General features: G+C 39.0%; 1 protein-coding gene across 1 annotated transcript in view; it reads left to right on the plus strand.

The window, feature by feature from the left end:
* The first annotated feature begins 105 nt into the window (after positions 1 to 105).
* RAP1GDS1 (RAP1, GTP-GDP dissociation stimulator 1) overlaps positions 106 to 25,599 on the plus strand; it is a 135,081-nt gene continuing 109,587 nt past the window's right edge. The window contains exons 1-2 of the mRNA XM_009327069.1: positions 106 to 302; positions 9,986 to 10,109. Of these exons, the coding sequence (XP_009325344.1) occupies positions 106 to 302; positions 9,986 to 10,109 (321 nt within the window). The remainder of the gene's footprint in view (positions 303 to 9,985; positions 10,110 to 25,599) is intronic.

The raw sequence follows: 25,599 nt of genomic DNA on the forward strand, positions 1-25,599 counted from the left end.
GGGCGCCGCGGCTGCTGCCGCCCTCTTTCTTTCTTACCGCCTCAGCCTCTCCGCGCCGCCTCCCGCGGTCGGGCCTTACGGTTTTGCGCTAGAGATTTTCGCGGCATGGGGGTCGTGGCACGGCGGGTAGCCCCCGCGGCCTGCCCCGGCCCGGCCCGTAGCGGCTTTCCCCAGGGTGCGAATCGGGCTCAGCAGTACCCCGCTGCAGCCCGTTTAAAGTGTTACTTGGCCTGCAGCAGAGCTTTATTTCACATTCATCCTGCAGGAGTGGACAAACCATTGAGCCTCCTCAGAGAGTCACAGTAAACCAGAAACAAGTATGGTGATGGTGCTTTTGAACAGCCCCATTCGGTTTCTTTTAATAGGTCCTACCTGGTTCTGTGTCCTCATTAATGATTATAGAGTAGTAACGGTAGTGGGAATCCCTCAGTTAAAGTACCTATGCCCTACAGAAGCTGTAGGAGAGGCGAGGAGACAACACAGACTTTCAGGGGGCAAGTAGCATGTCTCAAACAGGCAGCAGAGCGTTCCTCCAGCAAGCCTCAAAAGAGGTCAAACTGACTATTGCTAATAATTATAATTATTATTATTACATGTTGTGCTGTTTCCCAAAAACTCTCAAGTGACAAATCCTGATCACATAACTTCTTGCTCCCACACCGCAGTGACTGAGCTACATGCATAGTTTCTAGCCTCGCATCCTCACGTAGCACTGATTTCCAAACTGCTGACAACTGGCCTCAATGTTTGCTCTCTAAATGCAGCGCTCCATTCAAATGTGTCCTCTTTCTGCTTTGGGCCCCAGGAGCAGCTAGACGACTTGTTTCTTTGCACCAAGCTTACCACTAAAGAGTACAGGTGATTTCCTGAAGACACTTGATACCACATCTTGGTACATCCACTCAAACCATGGAGAAATGTGGGAAGACAAAAGGAGGACATTTTCTCCCTTGATGTGTGCATTCAGATGGGAGATGATATATCAGGTATTTCCCACTGCTGAAAAGTGGCAAGCATAGGTAAAGCAGTTACCTCCAAGCAGGCAGTCAACCTACACCTTTTATTAGAATTGTATTTACTGAGGGCATGGTTAAGGTTCCAGGTCCCCTATTTAAACATACCTTATTCTTTCTGGGAACATCTTGCTTGCATTCACACAGAGCATTTGTATAAAACTGGTGCAGAGTCACAACTGGCTGTGCAGGCAGCGAATTTACCCCCCAGCCTGAAAAAACTGAAAATACAGTAATAAAATTTAAACTCAGAGGGATTTAGTTCTCAACAGAATTATTTTTTTCTTAATATTAGGCCTGCATATGTGAAAAAAATGGCAATTTTTTGGTTAAAACCAAAATTAATTTGGTTAAGGTGTTAATTTGTGGTTTAACCACACAAGGTTAAGAATATTTAATTGCCTTCATTGGTACTAACAGGCAATTTCTAACACTGTTTTCAACAATAGCTTTGTAGAAAAGACATTAAAAAAAGACACACAACCACAAGCAAAGAAATACTACAGAGGTAGCTGTAGATGGCGTGTTTCCCCAATTTTCCTCAGGTTATATGCGGTATAACTGAACTCTGCCCATTTCGCCATTGCAAACATGATGCAGCAGAAAGCTTTCCCATTTCCAGTGCTTTCACCAAACAAAGTATTTATAAATAATATCTTCAGGCTACTACAGCTCTGAGGTTAAACATATTCATACCGTACTATCTACTCACATGAAGAAATCATGCTTCATCAACATCCATTCCAGGATTACATGCAATAAGGATCACTTTTAAAAAGCTGCTACAAGTGCAAATCGATAATGAAACTCTTCTATCATAAGTGATATTCTTCCTGTTTAGGTAAAGTATTCATGATTTTTTATTCATGTTACATATGTGAAATGCTAATGCAGCTCTCACATAAGCAAAGTCTTAAATATGCATGACGAGGATCAGAATTCACCCGAGTACAGTCCTCTTATCCCGGACTGACAGTGACCCTCATGCCAATAACCACATTCAGTATACAGAAGTTTCTGCTCCTCTAATCATTTCTGGAGCAGGCTTCATGCAGCAAGAACTGCAAGCTTCTGCTCCTCTCTTTCTGGTATCATCCCTATTTGAATTGGATGTAGTCATATATTCCTATCTGAGGTTGGAAAGAAATTGCTGTAGTATAAAGTCTTGTAAGGAGAGGAAGCCAGTAAAAATAGATGTGTTTTACATCTCTAAAGAAAATTTAGAAGACTCACACAGGCATCCCCATAAAAAAGAATTGCACAACATGAAACTACCAGATAAGCAGTTTGCCAAAATACCAGAATAAATAGGGGAAAAAGAAAAAAAAGAAAACCAATGTATTTTGGGGTGGTTCACATGAGAAGTCCCAGGCTTAAAATGCAGTATGAGACAGAGCCATTAGACATGAAGGAAAGCTTCCTAGTGAAGAGTGTTTCATGAAACTTGTAGAAATTAAATAATATAAATAGATATTTTTAAAAAGTAAAAATTTAAATATTCAAAATACAAAGCATTAAATATTTTTAAAAGAAAAGAGGTGCCCAAGCAGTGTGAAAAGGTGCTTTAATAATGCTATGCTCCTATTTCTGACGCACCTAAGATCATTTAGACTCTGAAATTCATTTACTCTGAACTACGCTATACAAAGATGCTGGTTAAAGACAATGTAGCAGTGAGAGGACTAAATTTTAACAAAAAAAAAAGAGAAGGGGGAAGACAGGAAAAATGGGCTTATTACAAAAGAAACAGTGAACAGGGAAGCTGAAGATCACCACAAGGGTAAACTATAAGTGTTTTAAGATAATTCAGATGAAATAGTCCAGATTTCTCATACCAGGCCAGATGTCTTTCTGTTGGGAGTATTCTCAAGAGATGATGCTCCTTACCCTAGCATTTCTTTCTACATCCTGCTGCAAATTCTGCATCTGTTCCATTTTTCAAGCCTGTCATGTGAAAACATCTAACCATAGTTTTCCACCAGGATTCTTTCTGTGGCTCAGCCCTCACTCTGCTCATATCTTCCAATCCGCTGTGAGATTTGTTGATTGATTTCCTTTTCCCACTTCCAAATAGCTATACAGGCAGCAAGTTGCAGCTAAAACTACTGCTACCAATTGAGTTACTGCATGGACAAATTGTACGTACAGTGTTTGTCTGGAGAAAAGGAAAGGTCTCGCTGAGGACAGCTCTGATATAAAGACATGCTTGTTGTTCCAATTGTTTTCCCTAGTTCCAATACGGTCCTCTGATTCTTCATGCATGTTTTCTATTTATCATTATTTATATATATTTCAGTTGCATCCAAAACACCAAATCCAGGATTAAACCCTCAATGCAGTAAGTACAGTCCATACACATGAATACAGAGACTTCTGCGGACGAAGAAATGCCAGTGCCATCGCCAGAATAATTTTAAAAATAAACAAGTTGCATTGATAAATATGGTCCCAGATTTGCACTTCATACTGCCACAATATAGTAGAAACAATTGCACAACAGCCACGACATGCTGTAGGTTGAGAAAGGTAGCATGTTACATTACTTATTGAAGCTGAATATTGGATTTCTGAACAATGGGAAAAAAGCTAAAGAAGTGGGTTTGGGGTTTTCTTTGTTTGTTTTAAAGAAGAGGCTATTCTAAATAAAAGCATTATATTACAGCTGTGATTCAGGAGTTCTGAGCTTTCATACCATGTAATATAAACACATCGTATATTGTAATTCTCCTCTCCAAAGGGGTGATTATTACAGATAAAATGCTTTGGAATGCATAAAGTTGTCTTTACTCTAACCACTTAGTCTTTTCTGTTAACATGCGTAGTGCATACATCTATCTACCTTTGCTTATCAATCCAACGTCTCTTGACAGGAGCTGGTTAAAAGCTGGCTTCATGAAGAATAACCATCTTCTGCTACAGAACATTATAGCAGGCTTGGTCCTTTGGAAACAAATTCCATCAGCTATCTCAAGAAGCAGAACAGTGAACGCTATGGGCCATGAATATATTTTTACTAGTTCAAAGTTTCTAGTTATACCCTCTGTATTCAATCATGCATATGAAAGACAATTGCAGGGCTTTTTGCTAGTCTTTCATCACATAAGCGTTATTAGAAAATAACAATCTGCGATTAGAAACCATGGAGTCTCTGATAAAAAGTACTGGACCTGAAGTTGTATTTAGTAGGGAAAACAAAATATGCTTAGTGGTGTCCAAAACTCTGGCAAGCAGACACTTCTCAAAATAAAACTACTTAAAACAGCATAATCTACACAGCTAGCTGAATTTAGTACGTTCTATCTGTTGTTTTCATTAGGAACTGGATAAGCGAACACATACTGCCGATATAAATATGGCACCAGAGTAATCTCATCTGTAACATATTTTCCTTTGTTAATAAACTAGTAGTATTTTTTCACTTGGCAGCTGAGAAACTTCTTTTTCAAGTTAAGTGCCATAGTCTTACAGATCAGATAAAATATATTAAAAAGGTGGTTTTTAAATATCACTATATTTAGTATGTTAGAATGTATTAAAAACTTTTTTCATTATTACATTAAAACCGTAGTAATTCCAAAAGAAAAATAAATCTATTCTGGCAAATACAACCATTACTGAGTTTTATTCAGCACAAAGAAGTTGAATAAGACCCACTGAAGTATACCATGGAGGCTACACAAATATAATATTTAAGACTTCAGCAAGGTTGAATAGTGTTGGTGGGGAGGGGGAAGTCAGTCTTGTCTCATTTATAATGCAATTAAGTGAAAAGCAAGTGCAATGAGATCAATGTGTAATTCCAGATTAATTGTTATAAATGAGACCAGGATCTAGCATCAGCAGTTGCAAAGAACTGGTAACTGGATACAAAGTTGTTCATCATTCAAATGCAGTCAGGAAAATCAGTTAATAGAAGTTAGCTTCCCCTTGACAACTGTTGAGCAGCTCGTGGGAACTGAGAGTGCAGTGTTCTTACTCCAGTTGCCAGTGAACAGCTGCCTGGCTTGGAAAAAAGCAGCATCACAAACTGACAGCGAGACAAATCAGCAGATTCAGCAGTTCCGTCCATATTCTGCACTGGCCAAAGCCATGTGGTTGCACTTAGCATCACACCAGCCCTGAACTAACAAGCCCTCCTGAAATTTTCACTGTTAGCCTCAGCTTTGGGACCATAGTGGTACACTCACATAACTTCTGGCTGGCTTTAAGAGCACGTTGTGCTTACACATGTCTGCCTGCAACATACATTGTGAGTATATATGGTGCATGGGCCATTCTTGCCCTTCATCACCTTCCATCAAGAAATCAGTGAAGTATATAGAGCATTTTGTTCATTAACCCTTCTGCTAAATGGGCATCCCCTAAGTCCTGGATAGCTAAATCTGTCTCCTGTTAAATCTTGACGTTACCAAACTGAGGCTTTAGTAAATCCAGCAAAATAGGTCTTCTCCTAATAACTTCTTACCAGTGGAGAAACTTAAACCTGAGAGCAAGATAGGAGACAGAAGGAAAAAGGCTCAAGCTTCCAGCTCCTCAGTGTTCTGGGCACACAGTGGCGTCGCTTCAATGCCACCCAAAATCCCACCCACGTTCAGAAGCAAAACGGATTGCTGAGGCCAAGCTTGGACGTCAGATGAGTTTCTGCTACATTCACCAGCTGCAGATTTGCCAGGCTGCAGCTTTCATCAGCCTATGTCTTTGACTTGCACATTATGTGACCATTCACACCATCTCTATAGGTTGCTATCAGAGCAGGATACCTGTGCTCAACATTCACATTGCCCAGCTGAAAACAATAACCCAGACTCTAAAGCTGCAGAAAAATTAGTATCACCTCTTTTCAAAGGAAAAAATGGATTCTGTCTCAGAACTGAAGCAAGGCAAATTCAATCTTTTCCACCAGGCCAAAAAAAATTCTCTTGCACAAGTCTGTGCAAATGTAAAGGAGAGCAAGGTTTCCCCTATTAAAGTAAGATCAAAGCATCCTACAGCCTTTCTGTTTCAACTGTTGTAGCTCTGAGGTGTTTTCTGGCACAAGAGCTTTACCAGCTTCCATAACAGCTTGCCCAGTCACAGGTCAGTTTGGGAACGTGATGCCCTCCCATGGCAGCATGAGAAGAACAGCTGGGCTGGAGCAATGCATACATTTCCTTGAATAATATATATTATTTGAATGCTACTCTACAGCACTGCCAGAATTCATACTTTGCTGGGTGTGCGTCCTGGACAATTAGAGTGAGATTTGTTCTCAGCCCTACACTTACTCTATTTTAGGAACTAAAAGGCTTATCCCTTCCTCCTTGCCTCATCAGTGGCTTTATGCAGCGTGTGGCCAGTTTCTATGGTAACTATAAGGACAGGTGGAAACGTACAGATGCCATGTAGAATTGCACTTCCAGCAGCAGTCAGAAAGGGGTCAAGGCAAAAGGACTCCATGGATATACATTTCTCAAAGCTTTTAGAAATTAGATCAGCACTCCAGGGGTGAAGGGAAAAGGGCAGGTCAAAAGCTAAATACAAAGTGATTACGAGAAGGAAAAGGAGACCAAAAAAAATTGAAAACTCAGACCACAAAACTGAAAAACTAATTGGAGTAGTAAGGTGGAAAGATGTGAACTATTACTAGGAACAATATTTGCATCAGCAAAGCCTTGGTCTACAAAGACACATACATATTGAAATAAGAGAAAGACACACACAATTGGGTTTTTGTTAGGTTCTTCCCCTCTACTTAGGGCTGGATAATTTTTTATTTAAAAACAGCACTGGTTATTAAACACAGAGGCTTTTACTAAAATCCCACTGCTAATACCCTTTGGGATATTTGATAGCTTGCCAGCTGTATTGTGAGCTCAGAGGCAAGCAATGTAGGCATTTTAAACAGCAGGCGCTATAAGCTCTAGAGCAGCATTCCCTAACTTTCCCCACCCCTCACCGCCTCTAATACGCAGACAGCAATTTAGGAGACTCCTTTTCCTGTGGATGGGTCCCTCTCCCACCTCACTTGTAAACACTAGGCTTCTCATTCCCACGTGCAAGTGTATAATGCCATTTGGTAATTCAGTCCTTAAGTACAGGCAAAAGTTACATTAGAAATTATTTTGTGTGTTTTTTGGGAAAAGTAACAGGAAAGAAACAGCAAGCCAGCACTTGTCTGTTCACTATGGTCAAGGGTTTGCAAGGCTCTAAAAGCTTTTGGTGTGTTCCAGCTAGCAGCCACATGCACATCTAATGGTAAAAAAGTCTCTATCAAAGCTGGCAGGAAAGTGGAAATAGCACTGGGGTGAATCCAGTGGAACAGCAAAAGGCTGACATCATTCCTCTGAGCTCCTAGGTGTTGCCCTGCCCACACTTACTTCCATCCCACCCCTTCCCCTGGAAAATAAAGTCTAAATCCTCCTTTTGTCTTTCAGTGTAGCTCGGCTCTCTCCCAACCAAACCATACTTCAATATTAACAAATATAGAAATAAAACTGTAATACGCTGTGGATCTAACAGAACACTTGCCAAATAATATATGTACATAAATTACATGTAAATATGTTACATCCTCCTTTCCACCTCTAGAAATGTAAATTCTTCAGGGAATGGATTATTACGATGCATTTGTGCAGTATCTAGCACCTTGATCTTAGCTAGACTCTATATATGCTGCTAAAAATACCTGCTTTGTAAACAAAGATAAAGACACAGTAGTGACACAGAATTTAAGATCTCTAACCTACATGCCTGAAGGTTGCTGATGAAAAGGGAAAGGAGTTTTTCTTGTTTTAAAACACACTGTTATACAGACAGTTTAAATGTAAAATCTGAGGAATGACTGATTACTCCTATCGGCACTTTCCAGAAGTAAAGATCATTCCCAAAATGCTAAGCAGCATTGTGTACTTCTATTGTTATGCTTGGAAAAATATATTATGTAAATATTTCCTCAGACATGAGAGCAAACTTTTACAAATATTTTCTGAATTATTAATGTTTTCTACAAAAATAGATACGTTTTTCAGGGTGCCTGACTTCATATAATAAAAGCTTTTCTGGTTTCTTCTGATTTTTTATTTCGATCTTAAAAATAGTACCTACAGCTATTGGATTTGTTTCACTTATTTAGTTTTCAGTAAAATGTATGGATTTCTACGGACATCTTCACAAACATATCCAATTTAGTTCTGCTTCATTATATTAAAAAAAAGAAAATATAAACTCTCTTCAAATTCAAGCATAAAGTGAGTAATTTTAAACACTGGGTAAAAAGGAGAGGACACATTAATCCTGGAATGTCTGAGCAATGAAATATGCATTCGTGTTCATGACTTCTTCTCTACTTCTTGTTTACTTTTTCTGATTGCCTTCTGTGTCTAACTTACCATGGACAACCACAGCTGCAACTAGCCTGCCCCCGAGTCTGTTTTCTTCTTGAATTAAGTTTCACTTCCTCCTACTCATGCATTCATGGCACAGGATCCCAGGCAAAGACTTGAATTTTTAGCTGTCTTATTCAATAAAGTAATTTGACTGTCTCTCCCGTTTAGCTTTTAGGAAGGATGAATAGTCCATGCATTATCTTGAATGAAGTCCACAATTGCTTCCTAGTGCATGCTCCTGCATAATGCCGTGTCCTCCCCTGCCTTGCAATTCTAGCCCATAACTACTAAATCAGAAAGCGAAGTACATACTGCTGATTCATTTGGCCTTTTGCAAAACCTCTGGAAACCAAAAGGCTGGTGTATAAACCATGCATATTGTATCACAATTCATTCATTCATTGCGTGCCCAAAGGCTATTTCAGCTTTGACCTTATACACAGTGAATCAGGGAGCCCTCAGACCCCGCAACACCTTCCAGCTTCCTCTCCCATATAGCTCCTTCCTTCTCTAGAACACCAGAATGGATCTAGGCTTCCAGCACCTCCTCACGCAAGCTAACATTATCATCTCATCAGAGAGGAGAAAGCAGTCTTCAGCCTGCTCCCAAATAGAAACTGAACTCTGGAGAAGAGGTTTTTCTAGGTTGGCATGCATTCAGCAGAGCAATCGTGGAATGAAAACTCATAAGTCTGGCTTTGCCCAAGCTAATTTCTTGTCGCATGCCTAAGGGGCATGCTCCTCAGGGCTCTATGCTGTATAAAAGGCTTTACACATCAGGTGCATGCAGTCACCTTAGACCCAGTGCTGCAACCAGGCTAATAAGCTCATTTTAAAATCTGATTAATAGGGAAGTCTGATATTCAGGCACCTGAGTTGCCTGATAAGAGACAAGAAAAGACTTGGGCAAGGCTTCAAGCTTTGGCTCTTTGCCAACTCTGCAACATTCTTAGGTCTCTATGTTGCAGCCCTCCATACCTGAATTAGACAAGTTTTTTCATTTGCAAAGTTATACTAGTTCTTTACTGCTCTTAGAAGTTGAGAGCAGACTGCATAAGAGATTATAATCTAGCATGCTGTTAACCGTTGAGCTTGCCATCAAAAGAAACAGTAGTTAACAGATTCACATCCTTTTATTTCTCTGTTGACTTGAGGAAAGTGCTAGAATGGCTAATTTTATTTTTTTTAAACCTACTTAGAATTAAATATTTGTAATTCAGAACCCCAAGTGCAATGAAGAATTTAGTCAACAGAACCTTAGATACTGTTATAACATTTTGGATTCCTTCCGGCTAGATTTTCAACTATTTTAATAAGTTGCTCTACTAGTCCAGGTACTAAAGAACACCAACTGCCGGAGTCTCTCAAGCAAAGCCACATCGCATCAGTATTCATACAGACTAAGCACTCTCCTTTAGTATTCTCACTAGCAGTTGTTTTGTCTTCTGCTGGGGCTTTTCATCTTTAGCCTTAAATTCCAATGAACAAGAAATTGGCACACTACCAATCTACTCTAGAATGCCTCAAGGGCTTTTGGCTATGTAAGGAACAAATACCATCCCATACCTTTAACAGTTCAGATGAAATTTCTTTTTTCTTCCTTTCTAGTGCTCAAGTGTCTCTCGGCCAACTCAGATGGATGGGTCGTTCTAAGGTGCATATTACAGATTCGTTCAAGCTGTGGATGATGAAATTTCTTTCCTTGCGGGTAAATTCTGCAGCACCCTCAGAGGTGAGTTACTTAAGCTGTCTACTGAAATCCCTCTTTTTGTCCATTACAGTCAAATAATCATCACAAGGAGTTTTCTCTTCAAAGATAACATAATTTAAACTGAAGCAATCCAATTTTCTTGCCTCTGCCTTCTGCAGATTATGAATAGGGTGTAAAATAAGAGCAGGAAGGTAAGAAAGGATATTTTTCCAAAGTCCTTTGGATGTTCAAAACATCTTGCCCAGAAAGCTAGCTCCTACTATGGCCTGAAATCTTTTTCTTTCTTTGTCAGCTATTTACTTCCTTTGCTACTTACAGCTTCTTGTCTCAGCATTTTCCAGGTTGACCAGTAGTTTCCATGTCTCCTCTATTTCCTGGAAAACTTTCTGCGTCATGACAGTCAGGTCACTGAGCACTTCATCAATCTGTCTTGCTCTTAACAGACTGAGCGCTCTGTGATTTGGTCTCTACATTCACTCAGACACTTTTAACTGCATGGCTAACAGTTTTTTATCTCCTCTGACAAATCACTTCCCAGTCCCTTCTGGGAGACCTCCAATGCTATCTTAATACATTTTGCAAAAAACTCTAGTTCTTCTGTCTCATTTCTTGGACTTCTTTTAACATCTTTTGGTCGCTTCTCACCACACCCAGCACCTTCTGTTTGGGCCTACTGGGAATATCACCTTACAAATTTCCTTCCTGGAAACTCTCTCACTTTGACACCAGCATGTCAAAATTTAGCCCACATCTAATGGAGAAAACTATAGGGTCTCTATGTAGGTTGAATGCCTTGGATAGCACTTTTATTGTTTCACCTATTATAGCCCTTAGAGGTTAATGAAGAACACGGACAGGGTTAGCAAGGCCCACTATTGTCCGAGTGTTAAACGTCTGTTTTCTGCCTGTCATTAACATAGCACCTGAGCAGCAGGCTAGCTGTGGAGGGCTTCAGCAGGCCAAGCTTAGAGTCCAAAGTTACAATGATACATCCACACCTTCTTTATCTGCCAATACCCTCTCTTCTGGGGTCTGGAGAACAAGTCTTATGAGGAGCGGCTGAGGGAGCTGGGGTTGTTTAGCCTGGAGAAAAGGAGGCTGAGGGGAGACCTCATCGCTCTCTACAACTACCTGAAAGGAGGCTGTAGCGAGGTGGGTGTCGGTCTCTTCTCCCAAGTAACTGGCGATAGGACAAGAGGAAATGGCCTCAAGTTGCGGCAGGGGAGCTTTAGATTGGATGTGAGGAAAAATTTCTTTACTGAAAGAGTGGTTAAACATTGGAACAGGCTGGCCAGGGAAGTGGTTGAGTCCCCATCCCTGGAAGTATTTAAAAGACGGGTAGATGAGGCGCTTAAGGACATGGTTTAGTGGGCATGGTGGTGTTGGGTTGACAGTTGGACTTGATGATCTTGGAGGTCTCTTCCAACCTTAATGATTCTATGATTCTGGTAGCTGAGGAGTGTAGAAGTCATTATGTGAGCTCTGCATCATGCCTGTGCTGTGATGCTACCGTTAAGGCAGCTGTAGGGCTGCTTCATACCTCCTGTCTGGCACAAAGCAGTGGCTGCTCACCTGCAGAGCAGCGTTTTTGTTTGGTCTCAGATAAAACTGGAGAAAAAACCACCAAACAAAAACCCCCACAACACTGAACTGACAGCATGCCCATATAGGAATGAAAATCACACTAGCCCAAGAACTAGGTCTTGTCCAGATGAGTCTGGATCAGTGCCACAAAATATTATTAGATGTCGGAAGAGACTAACTGAGTTCTAGTTGCTCATTAGTCCTCTAATACTACAAACTCCAAACTACCCAAAAACTGAGGATCTCACCTTTCTGATATTGATAAATAGTTGCTTCTAGAATTGGCATGGATTGAATGATGATGGTTTCACATTAACCAATGTGTTTGCTAATTGGCATCTATACTCAACAGTGCAGACAGAGACAATTTAGGTATTACCAAACTGGCAAATGAAGCTTTAAACTGGCTTAAAGTTTAGGGACTGATTGAAAATTGAAGAAAGCAATAAACTTCCACCTTTTGTAACACTGTTAGTCACGCTTACAAATACATCCATCTCCATCTTAAAACCAGTCAGGTACTTCAACTATTCAGAAGGCTGTTCTAGAACCTTATTTTTCTTTTAGTTAAATAGCTGCTTCTTTCCTGTCTAAATTAATTAATGAAGAGGCTATGCTCCTATGTCCATATGCCATCCCTGGTTTAATTCTATTTTTCTTCCTCTCTGATTTTTATCTCACCTCAGTATACTCAGAGAGAACAAACATGTGGTCTTTCAGCCTTTTTCAGGCTACACAGCAGGTCATACTCCACTTTTAAGGTATGCACTCCATTTTCCTGTAAGGCAAATTTGAATTTGCCTTTCCTGAACATGGGTAATCATAATTATATAGAGATCCTAAATAAGATCTAACCAATAAGAAACATCGTACAACTTGAAATTTCATGTCGGAAACATATCAAGAGACCTATGAGATGCTAAAGAGGAGGCATTATAAAGGATGTGTATATTTGACCGCCTAACAGGAAATGAAGCCCTGGATTAACGCACATGTCCCTCTTACTCGAAGTCTCTTAAACCCCATGCTATTTATTGCAAAAGAAAAAAGCAGATCCTTGGTTACAGGCTAGATTGAAGGATGTGCAAAACCCAGCCCATATTTATTCCCTTGTTTCACTAAACTAGCAAGACTGAAGAGACTAAAGTAGTTGTTCTTTGCCACTTTCTGCTCATTTAGCCCTTTGTTGCTAATGGATCATATTAATGCAAGTAGGCTCAGGAAGAATTTCATGTTGCATTTTTAATTTTTTTTTTCCAGCAATGTTATTTACATTTTCTTTTCATGTCTGGCTTGTCCACACAGATTTTGTGCTGCTTTAACTAAGGACCAACTGCAGCAAGAGACATAGAATCCTCCTGTGTATGTGTCTTTGTACTTATACCAGGGCAACATCCAGTTCTAATACCCTTAATCAAAATTAATATCGGCAGAAAACTTACACTGAACTAGTAAATAATAAACTGTACTTAGTACTGACACAACTGAACTGTTACACAATTCTTTAACTTGCAACCATTGTTCATACCAAGACAAATACTTGATTTCAGCAATTACCTCCGAAGTATTCTAAAAGTTTTCATTATCATTAGTACCAGAGTGCTTGGTATCTTTTAGATCATTTTCCTTCTCAGTCTTAGCTGTAGTATTCAAAGGATTTCCTCAGTGATGTTTGAGGGCTGCAATTACACTCTGCCTGTGCCTAAAACCTCATGCTCAGTTCATTTAATTTCTCTGATAATCTCCCATGAGGCATAAGTCTATTTCCCCTCACTGAGCTCATTAGTATCTATTCCTGCTCCAGCAGGTAGATCTCAGACTTCCAGGGTCTTTTACTTGAAAGACTATTATATTGGCAACTGTATACAAAGAAAATTATTATTATGGTGATGATTAGTAGGAAACCAGGTGTCTATACAAGTTCTGTCACAGCACTGTGGGGAGGGAGGGGAGGGGAGAGGAAATAGACAAAAAAGGAGGGGGGGGAGAAACGACCCAAAACAGGTGATGCTGTGGTGCAGCAGCCAGTTAAACCACGACATGAATAAAAAGATTAAAGGAAATCAGTGGCTATTGACTATTAAATAAAAAGTAACAGCATTGCCAGCAATACTTTGTAGTGCAGATCTGACCTAAACAACTACTTGAACCAAATTCCAGAAAGAAAAGTGGGTTTACATACTAAGATGCAATTGATATAGTTAAACACCTATTTTACTGACACACTAATGTCTGCATAAAGGTAATTTCTACTGATAGCTATACATGTTTAAAGTATATCTTCCCCATAAAATTGCTTCCATACTGGGGATTTTATTAGTATGCCAGTTTTATATTAAAAAAAAGAGTCATATCTTTATTTACTAGACCAGATTAACTACTCATAGCACCACACAATGTTAGGATCTGCTCTTTAAAGGTTTGGGTAAGATATAATTTGAATGAAGCACCTAGAAGGACCAGGTCAAACCCCCTTTCCCTCAGCTACAGAACACTTTATATTTTCCAAGATTTAATCATGCTTTGATAGTTATTGTGTCTCTGCCCAGAAAAATAACAAAATTTCTTCTGAGAAATACATTTGCATCTCAATATATGTCCTTGATAACACTTAAGCCTTTAGTGAGTTTTCCTAAATGAGATAAAATTCTATGTATGTCTCAAAAGCATGGCATACTTTTGCATTTAAGTGTTTGTTAGGTAGTATAATATATACAGCTCTGTCTCTGAATTGTGAAGCGTTACAAAAGAAAATCTCAGAGAAAGGGAAAATTCAGGTGCTGATTATGGGAATGGTACTAATTCATATAGGAAGAAGAATGACTAATCTTTTGTGAAAAAATTATCTGAATGCACTTAGCCAATGCTGGCTTTGTAGCTGTCAGGCTTCGAGTATTTCCGGGAATCTAAAGAGCCTGACATTCCTGTCAGCTGCAACAACGTGTACCCTTAATTAAGATATGCATACATCCATTGATGAAACATCATTCCTGTCAACTGATCTGAGGGGTCATCTGCAGAGGGAATCTATTCTAGAACACGCAAGGGTGCGAATGTAACCTGTCCACACTGGGAGCTTGCATTGAACTGGTGTTCTGTGGTAGCTGTTTTATCATATTTCCCCTTTAGCCAAGGACAAATATGAAGACAATCAGTATTTTGCTGGGTTTTGTGAACTTGTAGTCATTATTTCACATCTCATTTACCCTCAACTCTCAATTTCAAAAAAGCACTTTACGTAGTACATCAGGAAAGAATGCAGCACTTGCATAAAAAGCAAAGACAAAATCATATGTTCAGATTAATTAAAAGACTCAGTAGATTTAGAACACTAATAGAAGTGAGAACACAAACAGATTATGTTTAATTGCAAACACGTATTACCTGTGGTATTAACTTAAGAAGAAGCTTGCAGAAGCAGAGAAATCAGTAAATCAGTTATTGAAATGAAAGATTGGGAAGTTTTACTAGGGATTACATACAAAAAGTTTGCTGAATCTGTTGCTGGATACATAGCAATGCTCGCAAGCTGCAAATATTTGAAAGGAGGTCATCCTTGAGGCAGCTTGCAGGCTAGCCTCCTATACATCTGCAACCATTTATTTTAGACAGTTCCAAAATACATCATTTACAGAAGAAAAATCTTGTGTTTGTTTCCTGGAATATTTCTTATTGGTTAAATTCTGAGAAATGGAACATGAAAGATAGTAATTTGATAACCTGAACCTATAGGTCTCGATTTTCTTCAGAAGAAGAAAATTAAATGGAAATAGTGCATTGTGTACATCCCTCCCAGTCTGGATACTTCTACCTACAGTGCACGTTCACTCTAAAATAGAAGCAGACAGCATAAAATGCCTGGAACGCAGTCTGTCTGTTCTTTTTTCTTTGTGATTATTTTCTTGCACTGTCTGTGATGTGATGCAAATGACAGTCTCAGTTTCAATCTGAAATTTCACTTTGGAAAGCCCAAGCATGACAAGTTAATTCTATTATACAGAACGTCTGCTGAACAGTTTGCAGAACTATGCTAACTGCTCTAAAATAACATCTTTGATGTGTGCCTTTGCATGGCAACCAGGCAATAGCCACCCCTTGCAAGGGGATTGCACTCAAGACCACCAGAGCAGTAGAACTGACCAAACATATACAAGAGATTACTTTGACGAGTTATAGAAGGTAGAAGGTAAAGTTTAGAATGATAAACACTGGCCATCCCTGTCATCTTAACACTTCAGCTCTACACTATGTAGTGAAGTAGCATAAGCTCTCTATAGATTTCACTAGTTAAGAATAATTTCTTTTCCTCAGACTTGTTCATCACTGTTTTGTTTATGACATTTTTTCCTGTAGCTAACATGCTTTACAGAAATTTAAAACTACATGATGAAACACGGTCACATTTCTTACTAAACAGTTTTATACAGATGAAACTGCCATAATTCAACATCTGCACTGAAGAATAGGAAGCAAGATTTTCAATAAAAACATACAAGTTCAAAGGCATAGTAATCACAAATAACAAGACCGCAATGCATGTACCCACATGCCTCATAAGGGCCCTGTCACTTAGCAATTACAGGTTTCAATCTTCAGTAATGAGTTTAAATCACTGCTACATGAGAACCAACAGCAAATCTGTGTCCACTCTTCCCTGAGCACATTGGTTAAACCACTTAGGATCATATAGACCAGGTATATCAGAAGATTTATTTAAAAGAAAAAAAAACAAAAACAACACACCAACAAACCCACAAACTTATTTCTTTTACATTGTTTATATTAGGAGCTGAGAAAGCCGGGGGCGGGGAGCAGGAGCTGATGATTCTGAACATCACAGAAGCTAAGTAAATTACCATCTTTTCCTCATAATCTCAAGATAACACCCCCCAACTTCAAGGTACAGACAAGTTCCTTTTAAACAGGACTAAAAGGAGATACGCAACCTCTGGTTGTGGGGCTTGGCAACTGTGAGTAGAGTACAAATGTTACAGGGGAGGACTCTGCAGCGGGGCAGGACAAAAGAGATGGCTGGAAATGTAGGAGCCTTGATAAGTTTGGCAGGAGAAACAGTTTATAGTTTAATGCATTTAAATTTGGCATTTTATACTGAAATTATAACATATACAATTCTAGTTTCCTCCTCCAACATTCTAAAAATCAACAAACAATTGTAACAGATCATAAATGCTAATAAAAATATTTTAATAAAGCATATTAATTTTGAAGATCAGTCATGCAACTTTTGTACACTTCAGGTTAAATTCTTGCATCCAGGCTTTTCAAAGGATTAAAAAAAAATATTTTCTTCTTGTCCAAAAACACCCCATAAAATATAGCCTCTGTATAAATAAAAGGTAACCTCACCAAGTTTACAAAATAAACCAGCATGAAAGCAAATGTAAAAAAGCAAGCACAATTTTATTCTTAGGCACATCATATCTATTGGGATTATCTCCTTTGATTTAATTGGAATTGTATCATTTTCACTGAAATAAGAACACTGAAGAGCACGGCTAATTATCTTTTGATTTTCTATATTTTTACAGTGATGTCTTATAAACCCAAAATTAATATCTGCAAACCTGGAAAAGATTAGAAGTGTTCATCCTCCTTCCAGACAAGATAATCCTTTGTCAGTAGAAATGCATGGAGAGTTACAGTAGGTTGTAAGGACTCCATGAAGGGGTTACTTGAACTCATTTCCAATATGGAAAACGATCATTTTTCACATCACTAGCCAATTAAATGAGTTCAAACAAACCTCTCGTATCCCGGGGCAATGCAAATTCACAAGAAAAAAAAAATAGCACTCAGTCTTAGAAATCCAAAGTATGAGATCAAAGGAAAACATAACAATGCCACAATGCAAATGAGTTTTTGCCTGGGAAATAAAAAGCTCTGCAAAAACGTCCACAACAGCAGAATTCCTAGAGCTCAGTTTTATAAAGCCAGTTAGCAGGGTTTGACCCATCTTCCTTTTGGTAACAGAAGCCTGACCCTTAGGAAGATATCTGTGCTGTTGGAGAGGCAGTCCCAGCTCCCCAAATTTTGAAGCTCTGGAAACGTTTAACTTCCGCTAAATATTGTATCTAAAATTTGTTTGTTCATTTTGAAGCAATTATAGCCTACCTGCCCTGCACAATGCTAAATTCCCATTAATATAAGAAGCCTAAGGAACAGTAGAATTTTTCAGGCTGAGAATAAAGACCGAGGTCCAAAAGCCTACAAGGAACCATAGTGCAGTATGCCCTTATTTTAGGCCCTCTCTCTGACAAGTAAATATCATCCATCTTAATAATGTTTCTAATCTGGTAGAGTAAGATATCAGGGGAAAGTGGGTCAAATATTGCAGTGAAACTCTGAGGCAGAAGTTACAGTTGTTGAAGACTCCAGTTATTTATGTTTGTTCCCTCTTGTAAGATCACCCACGGACTTTTTATTTTCAAGCTTTCCAATTTATCAGGGTAATACGCTATCGAGCATTGATCATTAACTCTTCCCTTCTGAATAGTCCATTCATTAGTCATTGTTGCTCTCACTTCCAGACATTTTATGTAGATAAGCCATTTGTAATGCTGAATTTTGATAGCATCAGATCCCATAGGCATCTATGGATGAGCCCATATGGGGTCTAGGAGGCTCAGCTTAGGCTTCGGTGTGCACTGATGTTGTCAGAACACAGAGCTGCTTAGGTCAAGCCACAGTTCTCGCTGTTAGTCCAGGGGGAGAGGCAGAGGTGACCTGGACTTAGACAAGCGCAAAGAAAAAAGGGAAGAGGCTTCCCTACAAAATACATAGCCCTACAGAATCTCTCTAGAGAAGGTGAACTAGGAAAAATACAATATACAGGGGACAGCACAAGGCAAAAAAAAAAAAAAAAGTCTCTCTACATACTGATGTAGGCATAGCTCTCTAATTGAGCAATTTTAAGCAAGTGTTTTGCATTAGAGGAGTTGCCAGATTTTTCAGACCTACATCTGTGTAATTTGCAGGTACACAGCATACAGATTTGCACATACTTCACTGTACATGTGAATTACAATTCCAAGTCCACTATTTTCATAAAATTAGCATGAATACACAGGTGTACCCATAGGCCCAGCTCCAGCTAATCCCTGAACTATTCTTGGCATATCACCAAGCAGCAGCGACTATAATGAATGGCAACAGCAAAGAAATTATAGCCTTATCTTTCTGGCAAGAGTTCCGAAAGCTCCACGAGAAACTCATCATCACTACTGCAAACCCAAGAACGGAGGGAAATGTGCTTTCACTAAGCAGCATTCTCACTGGGGCCTCAGTTTAGGATAACATTCACAGGAGCTTAGAAAACTTCCTATAATAAAACAGTCTAAAGATTCATGCAGGACAAATGTATCAAAGCAAACAGGCAAGCAAACAGCCATTTTAACCATACTGGTTCATGACTTATTATTTTTTGGTTTTCTCCTGCTAATTGTTTGTTTATTAATTAGGTTTGTGAAGATAAAACAGTTTGGGGGACTGTTAATTGAGAATACCAGAGATCTTTAACTGATTTAAAATGTTTTTAAGTGTAAAGCTTGGGTAGTTACCAGTTTCATACACAAAGAAGAAGGACCATTTTGTGTCTAACCTCAAATGCAACATCAGAAATTCAAATTCAGTAATACAAAGCAGCAGTGAGATTACTTGAAACCTCTTCTTTCTCTTAAGCATCCCTGCAGTCCTTGCTATCAGGAAGTGCAAGAAGCACAGCTGCAGTCAGCCCTGCAGCAAGAAGTTTAAGACTTCAAAGCTAATTTTTTCAAAGGCCTCTCAGTTTGTTGTTGGCCTGCAAAAGACAACAATGATTTGGTTTCAATTCCAGAGGTCCTTATAACTAAAAATACTGAAATATGGGTACATATATGGGTGCCCCTGAATGCAGGCTAACATCAAGTGAGAGACATTTTTTAAATACAGAAACTATCAACAGGCAAACCACAGTACCAACTGGGGTGATGGGGAGGTCAGGGCTATAACATAAATCTAGGAAAGGCATAGTAGAGAGTACTGGAAAACTGCCATTTAAATCAGAAATGTCTTTATAAGGCTAAAGAAAACATACCTCTTATAAAACCTTCATTTTAAAACCTCCTTCTTTATATGCTCTCCCTCCAATCAGCTCTCCCTCAGCTTCAGTTTGTGCCCTGTGTGTTGTTGATGGGCTGTATTTCCTCTTACAGACTGCAAGTCCTATGCTGCTGCAGCCCTCCTCACCATGTCAAAAACCATTCAGGGTGCACCAAGTCAGCACTGCAGGCTCCAACTCCTACCTTCCCTATTCTCCCCCAAGGGAAATCACTCCTAAGAGCAACTTCCATTGCCTGAAGATCAAGATACTTGGTAATTACCTTTGTTGTGATTTCCACCCCCACTCACACTGCTATGCATAAAGTTTCCAGACACGATAGGTACCTGCAAGGTCTTGCAGTTTGTCACAATGCCTGACAGGCTAAATTAACAGCGGTGGTGGGAAAAATATGCTAACATACATATGCGGCACTAAAACAGGGCAACTTCAAATCAGCTCTAAGCTTCAAAATCAGAAAGCCTGATGAGTAAAACCAGTATATTAATACCCATTATTAGAAAAAGTGTAGATCTAGCAGTTTTTAGAAAGAGACCTATGACTGAACGCAAGTGTATGTGCTACTTATATGATACATGGGCTGCATCTATGCTAGTAAATGGTCGTGCTCGGCATGCTCAGGAATGGTCCCAAACATTGGGAGCACACCTATACAGTCGCTGGAAAGTGAGGTCCGAATTTCATCACATGGACTGAGAATATGAGTCTGTCACAGACTCACATCTGTCCCACAATATTCTTCACAGTAAGGAAAAGAACAGTGAAACTTTCCATTCTTGCACCTTCTTGTGTTATGCCAATTTTGAGGCTTCCATACAATGAGGAATAACCCAGACTTTGGCCTAAAATGCTGATTGAAATAAACCTTGTTTATTTCAAGGTTTATGAAAATGATTCAACAGTCTGGATTTGATTTCTTGTTTAATTTACATTTTATTTTCTTTTTGGTAGCTTGTTCAGTAGATAATGAAAACATGGAAATAGTAAAGGATCTCTGCATTTCTAATTGCACTGGCATTCAATTCTGTCTATGATCTGATCCTCTCTTGCTGCTGCTATAGCCTGGTCATCTTCTTCAGCTTTCCCTACCACTGACCACAAATTTTTTCCATCATGCAATATAAACATCAGGTTTTTTTTTTTTTTTAAATCTCTCTATTGCCTTCTTTTCTTGTGATGTATCAGATATCAGCTTTCCCTCCCTACTTGGAGTATATATAAGGTATAATAGACGATAATCTTATTTCTTTATCTCAAATGTAATTTCACAATACAAGTATAAACTCTTCACAGTCCTATTGTCTTTCTTACTCCTTAGTCCCTTCCTGGTCTGACTGCTGCATCTGCTACCAAATACCTGGAATCCTCATCCATCAAGCCCAACCACCCTCACAGCCCTTTCAAGTATCGTCTTAAAGATTGTAGACTAAGAAACACCTTTTCTCTTTCATGTTCATCAATCCTCATGGCCTGTATTATTCGTCTGCCTGTTGTATTGAATTCTCAATCTTTCTCAAGGAAGACAAATCTTATGTACAACGTCGAGGTGCTTAGAGGCAACTGGACCTGCCCCAAAGGCAAGATTTTATTTTTTTTTTTTAAACAACACTATTTTTTTATTTCCAGTCCCACTGGGGAAGGTAAATAAATTTGTTTGGGCCTGGAATATCATTATGTTTAGTTTTTTACATGGACCAAACCTTACAAAGGCAAACAATAAGAAGTGGGGAACCCGGCTCAGTGAAGTTGTTTAGTAATATTTTGTGGGAGACAGTTAAAATTAGCACATTTCACAACTTTTGAGCTCTCCTGTTACTGTATGTAGATTAACGCCCTTTCTGGGGAAAAGGAAGGGACAGCAGAAACGGACACAAATGTTTTGAGATATCAAGCCTTCCGTGGATGCAAATCCCAGGAAATCTGAAGAATCAAACATCTAGATTTAACTTATTGAGTAGTTACAAACAGAGTGAAATGTTTCGACATCCTGAGAGTAGCTCTTGTGGGCATTTGAATGCCTCAGAATTGCCTTTCTGAAATTCTCAGCCTCAGTGAACAGGCAAGGTTGCCAAGAGCTTACTACAATATTCAGAGAAGATAACGGCCTCACTGCTGGTGCCTAGGTGCAGATTTTCCCTAATTCTAGTTTTGGAAGACACCATCTTTCTCTAGAATTGCTACAGTTTATTCTTGATGCTACAATGGATGTGGTTTTTACTGGTAATATCATTGTTGGTACCTAGATTTCACACAAAAGATAAAAAGAATGCGAAATTTACAACTAATAAAACTGAAAGAGGCATTTGCTGGTCCCTTCATGACCACCAGCATCTTCATTGCCTGAAGCAGCATTTACAGTTAATTGCTCCATCCACCTTTTACACACACACTGCCTTTGCTGTTACGCATTAATCACTTTCACAGCATAAGTTGCTATTCCACCCCAACCTCCTGAACTGCACAGTAGAAGCTCAACATCTATCTGAAAATTAAGTTTTCTCAGGTTTGCCCAATTGCATGCTTTCAGCTATAGAAATCACAGATGTTATTAAAGGTTAAGTTTCTTGCAGTATCTTAAATACAGTGTGAGTTTTGAGAGCTTGCCTGGGAAAAATGACAACTCAAAAAATTACCTCAAATCACCACGCTGTACCTGGAGCTGCCTGGTTGCAAAGTGGGGTGTACCTCTAAGACCCAGGACAACAGCGTGCAACTAATTATTTATGTTGTGGAATGCAGTCAGAGAAATATGGGTTGCAGTAGCTCAAGGGGTAGAAAAAGAAAAAGGGGGAGCTGCAAACAAAATGGTGCATTCAACAGGACTATGAAGACTGTAACATATTTGGGAAAATGCCAAATTCTATAATATTGAAAAATTAAAGCCTAAGGATTTTGTCTGTGATATTCAGAGTTGTTATTTCAGACTTCCACAAATGCAAAAAGACCTTTTTTTTCAGTTCATACCCAATTTATATTTTTAAGATATCCCAGAAATATCTATGCATGTATACATATTTGTGTGCATATATTGAATATGTATATGTCTCTATATATGTGAAGATATAGATACGTATATATTTAGTGAAAGTTCTGTTTCTGAAATCCAGTGAAACCTATAGCCAGTTTTACAGTTAAGGAACCACAAAACATACAGAGTCTTGCATATATACAGAAGAATTTTTGCTACCTTAAGATATAGCCTGAATTCCTGTACTAAAGAATCAAAAATTAAATAAACCAGAGTTCGTATTTCATCTGCTTGAATTAAAGACAGGCTTTAAAAGGACACAGTCCAGGCAGCTGGATATTCCCTTCTCCAGATTAACGTAACACTAGCATGTTGTGGGTAATAATGCAGCAAGACACTGCCTCAGAGTTGCAAATTCCTCTGAAGACAGTCATCTGGCTAATATGTTATTCATTTGTTAATTTCAGTCAGAATTGGTTCAGTTGTCAAATGTGGCAAAATTATTTCCTGACAGGGACGAAGCAAATGGAGTCAAAATAGAGGAAGAATTAAGGGTCCTGGGGAAGCACAAGCTCACTGTATTGCAAGGTTGAAAAAAAGCAGAAAGATTTAAATAAGAAAGGCTGGTGTACACGTCTCTGTAATATCTTATTTAAATTCTGAGAGCTTACTGATGTTATTAAAGCACTGCAGTATTGAACGTGGTACTGAGGGATATACTATGTGCTAAAGCAGAGTGGGGTTTTTTGGTTGGGTAGGGGGGTTTGGGGGGCTTTTTTTTTTGCTATTTGATTCTGTCAGAATACATACAATGAACAACAGATCAATTCTTATCCATCAGTTGCTGAAAGGCTGTCCTCATGGACATACAATCACAAACCAAAGTAACTTGCCTATACCACCTAGGAAGTAGAAAAGGTGGGATTTCAAACCAGGTCTTTTTTGTAACTGTCCCCTAAAATGCCCTTTTCCTTGTATTGTAATCTTCTGGTTTATGCATCAGTAACAGCTGAGCACAGTGGCCTTACTTAGCTACAGCTTCGCTCTCACAGTTATTATTGCTTAGGTAGAATTTAAATTATCTCTATTAGTACTATCAAGTCAGAAGCTGTTTTTACAAATTAGAAGTTACTTATGGGGCTTATTTTTATTTGCACCAAAGTAGAGAAATTGATGGAAGCAGAGAAATAAATAGGACATAATTGTCCCACTAGAAGAGTAACATTATTTATTTAGTAATAAATTATAACACTTAAATAAAACACACTGTAGCAAACTCTGCCATAGATGCATGCACTTCACTGGGTTAAGTCCAAAAACATGTGATTTACACAAGTGAAGATATACTAAAGGCATACAATTAAAAATAAAGAGCACTGTATAATTGCTTTGTACATGTAACAACTCCAAAATAAACCTTTACCCAAGAACATGAATGGGTATTAGCACTTACTCAGAAACAGCAGCATGAATCTATAAAAAGGGTTTTTTCCAATTTATTTCACATTCCTCTAACTTAAGCAGGAAAATGACTAAAATTAGATAATGATAGCCAGTCAATATTGGGAAGAATATACTTACAGAACAGCTGGAGATATCTGCAGACAAACCCCCTTTTTGGTGAATATTTTAACCTCTTTCATTTTGTGATATTTAAATTGGCTGAGGAAAGTTGAGTTCTCACTCACCTTTAAGGGATATAAACCAGAAAGCTAGTTCATCCTTTTCTACTTTTTTTCTCCCAGCCCTCTCAGCTGTCTTGAATCACCTCCTTAACATTAATGCCAGCAGGGGCCATTAGGTCACCTGTGTATCACAGGCCAATAAATTTAACCTAGATGTTCCATAGATTAGCCTGACATCACTCACGTGAATCCTAATGGGATTTAGTCAAATTTGACTGGGGAACGGGAAGCACCAAGTTCTCATACCCAAGACAGCTGCATGACTGGATGCTGGTTAGGTGAGATTTAGAGAGAGAGTCCAGCCGGCAAACCACCTCCCATAGTGAAGGGAAAGGCAAATATAGGCAAGGCTCCTACCAATCTCACCTGGAAGCAGAGCCTAGGTCATCCAAGTAGATTTTATACACACAAAATAATCTTGGAGCAATTTTTCCGTCCAGTTGCTCTCCTATCTCTTTTTGAGGGCTGTAGGAAAGCCATAATAAATAAAAAAACCTAGCAAGCAAACAAAAAATAACACAACTGCCCAGTTACGTTTGAGGGGAAGAAGGAAAAAATTCCTTCCTGACTGTGCAGGAAACCTCCTTCAGCTCTAAAATGTAAGACTAGCCTATAGCTACTGTCTTCATGTGTTATGAACGTACCAAGCATCATATGCCATTTTTACTCTCCCCAATACCCAGGAAGAAAGCAGGAGATACTGGTCATTCAAAAAGTCCCAAATTTTCAGGCCAGAAAGGGTTACTGCAATCTTTTAGTATGACACACAATGCATACACACTCACATGTAGCACACCGAGTTTCCCTTCAGCCAGATTAAAGCTTTGCTTTTTGAAAGCTTGGGATTGAGAGATACAAAAAACCCAGGAGTCTCTCAGATTTCACTTTCCCACGTCAGCCATTCTGGTATTTAAATTGCACTCACAGCTAGAAAGTTGTACCTTATGTCAAGGTTGGAGTTTTCCAATTTCAACTTCCAGCACTTACCAGAAAGGCTTTATCATGAATACTTACACACCGGATATGGAAACATGAACGAGTTATCACAGAACAAGGTCAGGTGTTCACTTCTGTATTAATAACTGCTCTTATCCCATGGAAAATGTGAGGCAGCTTACTCTCAAGGAGGAGAACACCAAGTCATCCCTGGCAACACTC

Source organism: Pygoscelis adeliae, unplaced genomic scaffold (assembly GCF_000699105.1).
Source record: "Pygoscelis adeliae isolate BGI_AS28 unplaced genomic scaffold, ASM69910v1 Scaffold87, whole genome shotgun sequence".
Classification (NCBI taxonomy): Eukaryota; Metazoa; Chordata; class Aves; order Sphenisciformes; family Spheniscidae; genus Pygoscelis; species Pygoscelis adeliae.